The 10,535-nt window shown below is 36.9% G+C and overlaps 2 protein-coding genes across 3 annotated transcripts; one reads left to right on the top strand and one right to left on the bottom strand.

Moving 5' to 3' along the window:
* The first annotated feature begins 1,158 nt into the window (after positions 1-1,158).
* On the top strand, positions 1,159-7,829 carry CCB4 (cofactor assembly of complex C). 2 transcript variants are annotated; one of them, XM_068612094.2, is made up of 7 exons: positions 1,159-1,563; positions 1,691-1,790; positions 1,865-1,938; positions 2,446-2,630; positions 2,754-2,824; positions 7,030-7,113; positions 7,371-7,829. In XM_068612094.2, the coding sequence occupies exons 1-7, from the start codon at positions 1,247-1,249 to the stop codon at positions 7,452-7,454; spliced, it is 915 nt and encodes a 304-aa protein (XP_068468195.1). In that variant the 5' UTR covers positions 1,159-1,246; the 3' UTR covers positions 7,455-7,829. The 2 variants fall into 2 exon arrangements, with proteins under 2 accessions (XP_068468195.1, XP_068468194.1); XM_068612093.2 differs by having other exon boundaries at positions 7,030-7,495.
* A 322-nt stretch (positions 7,830-8,151) lies between these two features.
* On the bottom strand, positions 8,152-10,535 carry LOC137810693 (glycosyltransferase family protein (DUF23)). The gene has a single exon (XM_068612092.1). It carries the CDS (start codon positions 10,178-10,180, stop codon positions 8,384-8,386), a length of 1,797 nt encoding a protein of 598 aa, XP_068468193.1. The 5' UTR covers positions 10,181-10,535; the 3' UTR covers positions 8,152-8,383.

Genomic DNA, 10,535 nt, shown 5'->3' with positions numbered 1-10,535 from the left:
AAATAGAACAAACATAAGATAATATAACATAGACAAGTCAATAATTGAGCCTAGAAAAGGAATCGATGGTTGAAGTGAGATGGAAATAATTAAAAAGTGAGACTATGCAGGTTAGTGACATCTCCTATTCTCCAATAATTAAAATCACCACAAACAAATAATAAAATAGTGATTAGAACTTATCTCATTTTGTTATGTTTGAGTGAATGTTGAAACTGAGCTCTCTACCTCCTATTGGTTGCTCCAAAAATGAAGCTTTTAAGGAGAAAAGAAAACCCACTTTTCTTTTGGATTCAGCAGTTTTCAAAGGAAGAGAAAAATTCTTCCTGCACTTCCATAAGTTTATCCCTGTATTGGATACTTCCAAAAATATTAAAATTATCTTTTAATATTTTTTATTTAACTTTTTTATAATTCTGGAATGTTGAATCTAGAGACTTTCAAAAATTAAAATTTGTGATTTTTTATATTTTAAAATTCGTATTATATTTTGAATTGTATAATTTTATTTTTTATTATACAATTTAAAATATAAATTTTTATTTCAAATTATATAATCCAAAATAAATAATTTAATATTTTTGAAAGTATAAGGGTGCGTGAAGAGATAATGGGGTGCACAAAGAGGGAGAATCAGCCTTACATGTTACAACCCGAAGTCCACAACCCAATTAACTTGCAGAAATTCAACCCATAGATATAAGACATTTTTATTATAATTTTTTCACATACTTTGATAATTATTTAAACTTCTTCCATATTTTTTAACAAATTTAAATTATTATATATATTTAAATTTTCATTTGATGTTTCCCCCCCCCCCCCCCCCAAATTCAAACCTTTATATTAATACTTTAAGTATTCGCAAATGGAATTTAATTAATTTCCTTTTTGTCGTAAATTCTTGACTACTTATATTTTAAAATCAATGTTTTGTTTTCCGTTTGTTATTTTCTTTGTAAAATTTAAATTAATTATAATTTTCTATTTACTTTGACTAATAAGTCTGAAGGATTTGTTCTACTTTAACATAATATAATTAAAATCTAGTATATCTGATTATTAAATGATGTAGTATTATTTTGACAATCATGTAAATTTTTTAACAACTTATGATAAAAAAGAATGTTTATATTACCTTCAAAAGAGCAGAGTAGCATGACATCACAGCATCTAAAAATCTATCCCAGTTCCTCGTCTTCCTCATCTTGAAAAAATCCACGTCATCCATTGATAACAAACTTTGATGGAAGCGGGAACTGCTCTCACTCTCACTCTCACTCCTCGATTGCACACTCGCGTTCCCTTCAACACTGCCAATTCAAATATCTTATTTCAACCGCGCTTCACTCTTTCTTCTCATTCTCCTTCTCCTTTATCTTCTTCCTTTTCCGCTTTCAGTTACAGAGGCCCCACACCAAAACGCGATTTCCTCGCCGATTGGGTTTCTCGAAACGACGACGTTGTCCGCACCCTCCCAATCTATGTCGGCTCCGCCTCCCTCTTCGCCGTCCTCATCAACCGCGCCCTCTCCGGCATCGCCCCCGTCGCCAACGCCGGCAGGTACCTCTCTTCTTTATATTCTTAGATTATTAATTAGAACTCCTGGATTGAGGCTTGTTATTATTAGGCCTTATTTGTTTGTTGTTTTCAAAATCAGTTTGCTTGTAATGAGTGATTGCATTTGCAGTTCGCAGTCCAGAGCTGACCTATTGACTTTGGGATTGGCCGTTACCAATATTTTGACTGGCCTCGTTTGGCTTTCAATAAGACCTAAGTCTATAACCGTGGTGAGCTTCATTCTCCTCTTTCCATCCATTTTTTCATTCCGAACGTGTTTTAGTTGACTGGATTTTTTGTCTAGGTAAATCCTCGAGGAGTTGAATGCAAGAGATTTTGCACTACACTTCCTGAAGTTGCGCTTAATGAGTTGCTTTGGTAGGTGCATTCGAGTTGCTTAATTAGGTCATGTAATTTTATTTTTTTTAATTCATAAGAATCCAACACATATATCCCGAGGTTTTCTATAAGTCTACACAACTCATACACTGTTTAACCAACGGAGTTACACCCTCTTAGTACTAAGTGAATGTAATGCATTCCCTCCCGCACTCTGAATCGGGACCGTTAGGATTAGACAGTTCAAATATGAAATGTGTGTTTTAAGTCCGGTTTACTGAGGTAGCATATTAGCAGTGCAATTTTTATCCAATGGTTCCAATTGGTTAACTTTGTGAATGTGTAAAATAGTACTGCAGGGAATCCGGATCCTTGGCTTAGGTTTGATCAGGTGCTGTTAGTAAAATAGATTTTAATACATTGTGACATTTTTTTTAATTTAATGGAAGAAAACATCATGCCCTGTGATCAGTGATAACGGAAGGTTCTGCTTTAAATAGTTTTACTTCCTGTATATTGATAGTATCTTTAATTATCCGTTCTCAGGGTGTGGGAATCTCTGTCAGATGCCACTTGTTGTCGTTCGCTTGTTGTTGTTTATGAGAGCAGTTGTGTACTCCAAATAGGTTTTGCTGCCGATTCTTCTCCTGGGGATGGTGAGGCTGTAAGTGTGGATGTCAATAAATTGATGCAAGGATCAGTATACCAGGGAGTTATGAAATCTGGTGCTCGTAAGTTTCGAACTATATGTGTTATCTATCACAATTGTTGCTTTACTCAAATACAGTACTTTTCTTGAAGTGAAGATGTACCCTGGTATTTATTGAAACTTGATTTTTTTTGCGCATGTTCAGAGAGTTACTTGGCAAATCTATCTCTTTATCCTGGGAAATCTGAGCTGCCATTTCTACCTTTAAACACTCAGGTATTGTGTTTCTATGTATTAAACTTGTCCAGTTAACTAATGCGACGTGTCTATGTTATTCAATATTACTGTGTGCTCTAACTGGTTGCCCTGGTCTGTCTTTCAAAAATCATGTTGATGCACAAGCCTTTGTTTAGAAAGAGCGAAACATGGGGTGTGTTAGTATAATGGGGATAAGTTAGAGAATCCTTACTGTATGTCCAATTAATCCTTGGAGTCGATAGCTTGAATAACTTTTAACAGTTCTTGGCAACTGGTGTACTCGAGTTTTTGGAGCAAGATCTCTGAATAGAAGCTGCACATTTTAATCTGAATATAGTGCTTTTGATTTCAACATATAACAGTTGGCAAAATCAGTATATTTAGTCCTTTAATTTAATTTTTTTTCTTCAGGTTGTTCCTTTAACTTTCTTTTTTTTTTACTTCGGTCATCTATCTTTCAGATGTCTAACAAATTGGTCCTTTTCCATTAGTTTTATTTAACTCCGTTAATGACATTTCATATAGCAAATCGTTGAAAATAATGGTCTTCCAATCTTTATGGTGAACCAAACTACCAAAGGCATTGCTCTACTTTATTTCCAAAAATAATGACGTATTTTGGCTTTATTTCTGACTTTGTTATTTATTTCTTATTTTTGTGTCCACATAATGTACAGTAGAAAACAAAGCGCTCAGGATTCTTATTATGTTTGTGTGAATTTGTGGCCAAAAACTCATCACATGCGTAGTAGACATTGTCTCCTTGTTTAGGTTTAAGTAATTTCATTAATGTTGACTACCACTTTGGAACCAACTCCTAAGCATATACGTATACTTCCTGCAATATTATTCAGTCAAAATTGATAAAATGGTATATGCAAAAAAGGCCATTATAGTTTATTGGCTGCATAAAATTGTAAAAACACATATAAGGTACCAGTGTATGAAGCACGGACATCGGACACAACGGGTACACTAACACTGCGACACCTATAATTCCAAAATATAGGATAGGGCAATATATATATATATATATATATATATATATACGCACATTGAACATTATAATAAATTATTTAAATTGACCATCAAGATTATATTCAAAATCATCTACTAAAAAGATAGTCAAATATAACAATTCATCTAAAAATAAATTTAAAGAGAGAAGGGGAAACACAATATGAATGTGAAGTAGACGGTTTGTTTGTTTAAAGGAGAAATAGGAACTTACATAATAAGTTTCTTACTTTCCAACTTCTTAAGAAAACCATTGTGTCTGTCCTCGTGAACATTGTGTTACATCATGTCTGACGAGTGTAAGAGCCACAAAAATATGTTTTTTAAATTCAACCGTTTAGTGAAGTGCATGACACATATCGTACACATGTTAGATACGGAGACACAACATTGAAGAGCCATGTCCAAACTTCATAAGTACCAATTATAACTTGTAAGAGAAGAATCCAAACATGCTATGCAAGGAATTAGTTCAGACAAATCCACTACACATGCGTTTACCACACAAACAGAGAACAATAATAGAGAAACTTGCAAAGTTAGTAGGTAGAAGGTAAACGTAATAGGAAGAACAAGAAAGAATTACACACAGAAATAACATTGTTCAATTGTAATGTTAATGACAAAATTTATTATACTCAAAGATTACAACTAGTAGTTTCTCTCATAGCAAACTCTGTCAAACACAACTCAAACATTAAACCCAACTAATGATACAAAGGTCCTATTTCTGTAAGACTAGATAATCTACTGAGACTACTCACCACATATGATAGAAGCTGCATAGCAAAGACTGCACATTCTAGTGTAGTTAGACGGTCTAGGAAGCTTTTAAACAAGATTTTACTTGAGTCAGTCTTCACATGCTACAGTACCAATGTTCACACATATTTGCATCAAAATTAAAGTTTTACAGTAGCGAAAAATGAACATGATGAGAATGAAAATTTGAGAAAGGATGCTGAAGAGTTAATTATCTCTCAGCTGATTCGTGTGTGTATGAGCTCTTACATTAGAGATACAAAGGGAAGATATAAAATACCTAAATGTAGGTGACAGATAGGTACCACATAAAACAGTTTTGTAGCTTCCTAGAGTTGGACAAAAAACATGTTAACCTATTCTTACAAGTTAAACTATTCTAGCAAATATAACTATAACTTACTCTGTAAAAAAAACAAGTTCTTTGTGGCTAAATCATTAAATCAAACAATTTATCCAATTTGCACTATACAAATGGCATTAGCATAGAAAAAAATGTTTTGGACCAGGTATATCGAGGTTAAAACATTAAATATAGTCTCTGATTTTTTTGTATTAATGGAAAAGGGTGAAATGGAATGACATAATATTCTGTTCTGTTTGGTGATATAGCAGCAGGAATCAACTTAATCTTTTGTAATTTCCTTACAATTCTGTTCTATTTGTAAACCAAGAATAGAATCGGAGATTTCAAAAAGCGAGCTGAGAAAATATAAAAGAGAGAAATTCGAAGAGTGCCTTTACACAATGAACTGAATGGAAAATTGAGAAAAGGTGAGAATTTTACTTCTAAGGTTTCCCTTTTTAAAACAGAGTAATGTTGGTTCTCCAATACTAATAATTTTGAATGAATCTTCTACTCCCCTCTCATACCCCATTAAACTTTATCAATTCTAATAACTTCTACTAAGATCCCAAGGAGAAATAAAAGTATTGGATCGAGCTTGAATAATAAGTTAAGAGACACTCAATCCAAAGACTTGTCCACCCTTTGGAGGTTGCAACCTCTATAGCCAGAATCACACTCATCACCTTATGACACCAAGATATTAAAAGAAACAACCCATAATGGACGTATGATGATGTCTAAAAATACCCCTACAACCAGATATACTAGGAGAACCTTTAGTCGCCCCATCTGTATTGCATTTAAACCAATGAGAAGTAGGAGGAAACCAAAAAACAAGAACATAAGACACCACCTGCCTAGGATGTATGTCTACTCCAAAACTTTTTAAGAATAATGAGCTCTTGCACTTGGACTTCATACAACGAGTACAAATTAAAATTGCTTTGACATCATTTACTAATTGACTTATTCAAACTAACTTAAAACTGCTTTGACATCATCCATGGCACGTGCCCAACAATACTCGATGAAATACATGCTTCAACATCTCCCAAATAGACAAATATTCACGTCGGTTCTCCACTACTTGTGTCTTCAATGTATTTTATCTCAATTCAAAAGCAACATATGCATATGCATTGCACCAATGTGAAGAGGAACAATTAAGATTGGTGATTTTAACTTATGATGAAGCATTACATGATGATGCTGAAACAATGATTATTGAAGTTCATGAAGATGATAATGAGAAGGCTTTTCCCAACTATCAGTCTTCAGGGCTGTAGAACGGCCTATACAAGTCAACCCTCTATATAGGGCCTCCAATTATTGAGGCCTTTTAGGTTTTAAAAGTTCACAAATTTACTCCAGTCTTTTATTTTTTTTATTTTTTTTGTCTTCCAATTATGTTAACTTGACATTATTGTTTTCCTAAAAAATTAGGACGGATGGACTTAATTTTCGTGATTAGAATAGAGTTTCCAAAGAGTCATGTATTTAGGATACATGTGTGATAAAAACTCATACCGGTAGATGTTAGGAGCAGTAATATATCCCTAGATACAGAAAATAACTCATTGCATTCATTGTTCTATATTAGAATTAGAAACTGCCTTGATATGTTATCCATAGAATACAACTGATGCAAGCTATGTATTTGGGTATATATGATATTAAGGTGTAACTAGGGGAGAGGGTATTCCTATATGCAGTTTGTAGACAAAGGATACCCTTGTAAGAGACTTTTATCTGTGTATGGTATAATCTGTGTCCTTTTTATGTTTAGCATATATTTGATTGCTTTATCCATAGGTGTTCTAGTAGTATACTTTTTTCGCAGCCCAAATTCTGACTGACATACATGTGAAAGATCATATTATGTTTATGTATCTAAGTTCATATCAGTTTAAGGTGAAATATATGATCCCCTTTCCTCAAACCTTGATAAGCCTTGCCCTGTTTTTCCATGGGGGAGACTGAATCTCTTGGGGCTACACCACTGACCTCCTTTGTGATCAATGACTTTTTGATGATTTCAAAAATATCTACTATCTAATTACAAAAGTTGCTCGTACGATTATTATTATTTTGTTAGGCAGTAATTTTACAGCCACTTGGTGATAAAGGGATTGCAATTATTGGTGGTGACACGATACGAGGTTACACTGCTTCTGATCAGGTACATTTCAACCATTTTTTATGTGATGCCCAAATTTATCGAAATCATTGGATCCTACGGCATGTGAAAAATAGGTTGGTATCCTCTGTTTCCCGAAACATAATTTCAACCCTATTTAAGATGTCAAAATTCAGTCCAGACATGACACCAGACAGTAGTACAAGTACATTTGTAGGTCCTGCATATTGTTTCCTATTCTTTAAACTCAGTGAGATGCACGTATGTAGGTTAGTGGCATAATATTCAAATGATTACAGGCATGGATCACTTATATTGGAGAGAAGCTGGATTCTACCCTTGCAAAATATGTGAAACATCATCCTCTGACATCTCAAGATTAAGTTTCAGAGATTTGCGAGGTGGCCTCTCGTGCATGTTTTTACTCAATTTTAATGGAAATAAATCCTCCATTTTTTGCCGAGTTTATAGGATAAGAGGCTCATATTGATCACATGTATATGTTATCCATTTTTCAAGGGAGTGCTCAAAGATTATTAGTCAGACTAATTCAAAGTTGTTAATTTTATGTATACAAACGCATTTCTGAGATTTTCATTTGTACCCCCCGCCCCCACCTCGAGAGGAAAAAAAGCATCCCAATTTATGGATGTTACTTAGGATTAGAGCCACAGTCTCCCAAGTCCTTCCTGCAGATATATAATTAATTCTGTTGTGCCTTTCCTACAATTAAGTACAAGACCTTTTCTATTTTGTTAGCTGATTTTCTATTTATAGCTTACAGTGGGAGAGAATAAAAAATTTAATATTGAGTTACAGTTTATCACTACTGAAACTTCTGTTGGGACAAGTTTGAATGGTTACGACTGACGGCTAGTAAAATAGAGGGCAAAAATTATTGCAATGAAGCTTGATGTACAATAAAGGGGGCCCCACATTTTCATAGAGGAAAGTGAAATTCATCAAAAGGGCGCGAAGGGAGCAAATCCAATGTACTGTACAGGCATTCTAAATTTAATACATCTTCACTTACCACGAATATAACAGTCTTACTAGATGTTATATACTTCACATATATACTTAACTAGAAAAAATGATAGAGAATTCATTCACATTGCTGCAAATATACATCTGTATGCGTCTGTTTCTAATCTATAAAATCATTTAAAAAATAAGAAAAACAAAATTTCTGCAACAGAAAAGCTCCCCCTCCCCTAAAAAACAATGAATAGAATGAATGCTTGACAATTGTGATAGTCGTGCTTTACATGGGTACCAGCTACCAATATGTTAGCACCCTCATTGGTATCGATTATAAAGAAGACCTTTCCCAGGGCATCAACCCTGTTGCAGGATCAGCAAAATTAGACAGAAGGAAGTCCTTCAGACCAGTATCCCAGACCTCACAAAACTGAAGCCGCCAGTTAGGTGGTTCAATGGCTTCTGTTCCTAGTCCTGGTGCTCTATCCTTTGATCCTTTGTTCTGGTCCTCCTGCCAGTCCACCACATAGGTAGCAACCCTTCTGAAAAACTTGGCTTTGAAAGTTTCCCATACCTGGTACTTGTAGTGGTTTACAATAGCAGTACCTTCAGGCATGTTGTGGTACCTAAACCCCTGCCTGAGCTGAAAATGGTGCACCACATTCAGAAGACTGATGTCAAGCAAATCCGGCCGCACAATGGATTTGTGCCGCTCAGGGCTCTGAAGCCTGCAAGTGTACCCTAGTGTAACCCCTTGTTTAGGGGGCGAGTGCAACCCAGAAGGCCCGAAGCTATGACAAGCTGTTCTTATCTCCGCAATGGATTTCGAAGATGAGAAATTGGCAACCACCGATCTCAGAGAATTCTCACCAGGAACACCTTCCCTCAGGTTTAGACGAAATTCACTGGGGAAGTAGAAGAACTCATCAACATCAAAGAACCCTACCCACTTGCATTCCTCTCTAGCTCTCAAGGCACAGTGGGAAAACCCTGCCTCCTGAGTCTTAATCCAAGGCCAGGACTTTCTACTAACATTAAATCCTTGAAGATCAAGTTCCTGAACAACCTTTTCAATATCATCATCACTGTTGTTATCATAGATAAACCAACGCTCCACTCCAAGCCAAGCATGGTACATAACCCACTCTCTGAGCGCAGAAGCTTGGTTCCACACCATAGTACACGCACACAACTCATACTTCCCTCTCTTCCTCTTCTGAACTATACTACTGCCAGGTGTACTGACTCTAGCCACAGAAGGCACAAGGGCACGAACCGGGTGCCTCACATTGCCACCCAAATAACTCACTGTGACCCGAATCCCTCGAGCTTTATCCGGGTTGTTCTTTATGCTCTGTGGCAACATACACCTCACAACTTCTTGAGCCACAGAAATCGCCCTGGTGGTAAGCAAAAATGCATTGTCCTGGTGAAAACCCTTTAGCCCGAAATGGCACCGAATCCTGGTCGGATCCGAGATCTTGTGGGGGCGGAGATTCAGCCCTTTCACGAACACCACAACGGTGTCTCCGTCAAGGATCGCCTCGTACGCCACCCTGTCCCAGGATTGAACCGTTTGGTTCAACAAAAAACCCAAATTCCGGCGACCCACCTCACCGCGCCGCCGCAATTCGACGGTTTGGGAGCCGGCGGCGGTGTAGTTCGTCTGGGGAAATGGGCACCTAACGATGGATCGAGATTCATCATAGCAGTCCGTAGAGAGGACCGGTCGAACCTGAAGTTGAAGGGGTGGAGCGGGAGAGGAAGCGTTGGCGTTGGGGTGGAGCGTATAGTAGACGCACTCTAGTTGGTGTTGTTGGTGTTGAGGGGTGGTGAGGATGAGGAGATGGTGGTCGGGGAAGATTATACGGTGTTGGAGGGTGTAGGAGGGTGCGGTGGGATGAAGAGGGTCAAGAATGGAGTTGCTTGAGGAAGAGTAGAGGAGAGATAAAGTGGAGGCTGTGAGAGAGGGTCTGAAGGTGGAGGGAGTGAAAAAGAAGATACGATGGTGGGAGGACAAGAAGAGGAGGAAGATTAAGAAGGAGAAGCAAAGAAAAAGTGATCTTGATGAGATGTGAAGGTGTCTTCCCACCGCGCGCTTCCTCTTCCGCCTTTGTTCTGGCTCCATCTTTTTTCTTTCTCCGTTTTTTGGCTTGAATGGGTGGGTGAAACAAGTATAAGAAGACGACGAATAAAGTGGTAGGCGTTGTTTGAATACGAAGAAAGGAGAGAAACGCGTTTGGGGAGGATGGATTTAGAAACTGGCAGCAGGGAAGGAGAGAAGAGCGGAAAAGAAAAGAAAGGAAAAGAAAAGAAAGAACCAAGAAGGTGTTCTCTCTCTCTCTCTGGAATGTGATAATGTAAATAGAGGAAGTTAAAGGTGCAAAGATACTGGAGTGGTGAGATTCTGAGCGCGGTCTGAGGTGAGAATGAGAATAAATTGGATTGCATTGCATTGCACGATTTTTAGGTGTGTTTAGTAG

This window comes from Phaseolus vulgaris, chromosome 2 (assembly GCF_051622355.1).
Source record: "Phaseolus vulgaris cultivar YP4 chromosome 2, ASM5162235v1, whole genome shotgun sequence".
In the NCBI taxonomy this organism is placed as follows: domain Eukaryota; kingdom Viridiplantae; phylum Streptophyta; class Magnoliopsida; order Fabales; family Fabaceae; genus Phaseolus; species Phaseolus vulgaris.
The sequence above is the reverse complement of the archived record's forward strand: the minus strand, read 5'-3'. Positions and strand labels throughout refer to the sequence as shown.

Coding starts and splice junctions, on each gene's coding strand:
- CCB4 (XM_068612093.2), top strand. CDS start 1,247: ATGGAAGCGGGAACTGCTCTCACTCTCACTCTCACTCCTCGATTGCAC. Junction 1,791..1,864: donor GACCTAAGTCTATAACCGTG/GTGAGCTTCATT, acceptor TTTTTTGTCTAG/GTAAATCCTCGAGGAGTTGA. Junction 1,939..2,445: donor GCGCTTAATGAGTTGCTTTG/GTAGGTGCATTC, acceptor ATCCGTTCTCAG/GGTGTGGGAATCTCTGTCAG.
- LOC137810693 (XM_068612092.1), bottom strand. CDS start 10,180: ATGGAGCCAGAACAAAGGCGGAAGAGGAAGCGCGCGGTGGGAAGACAC.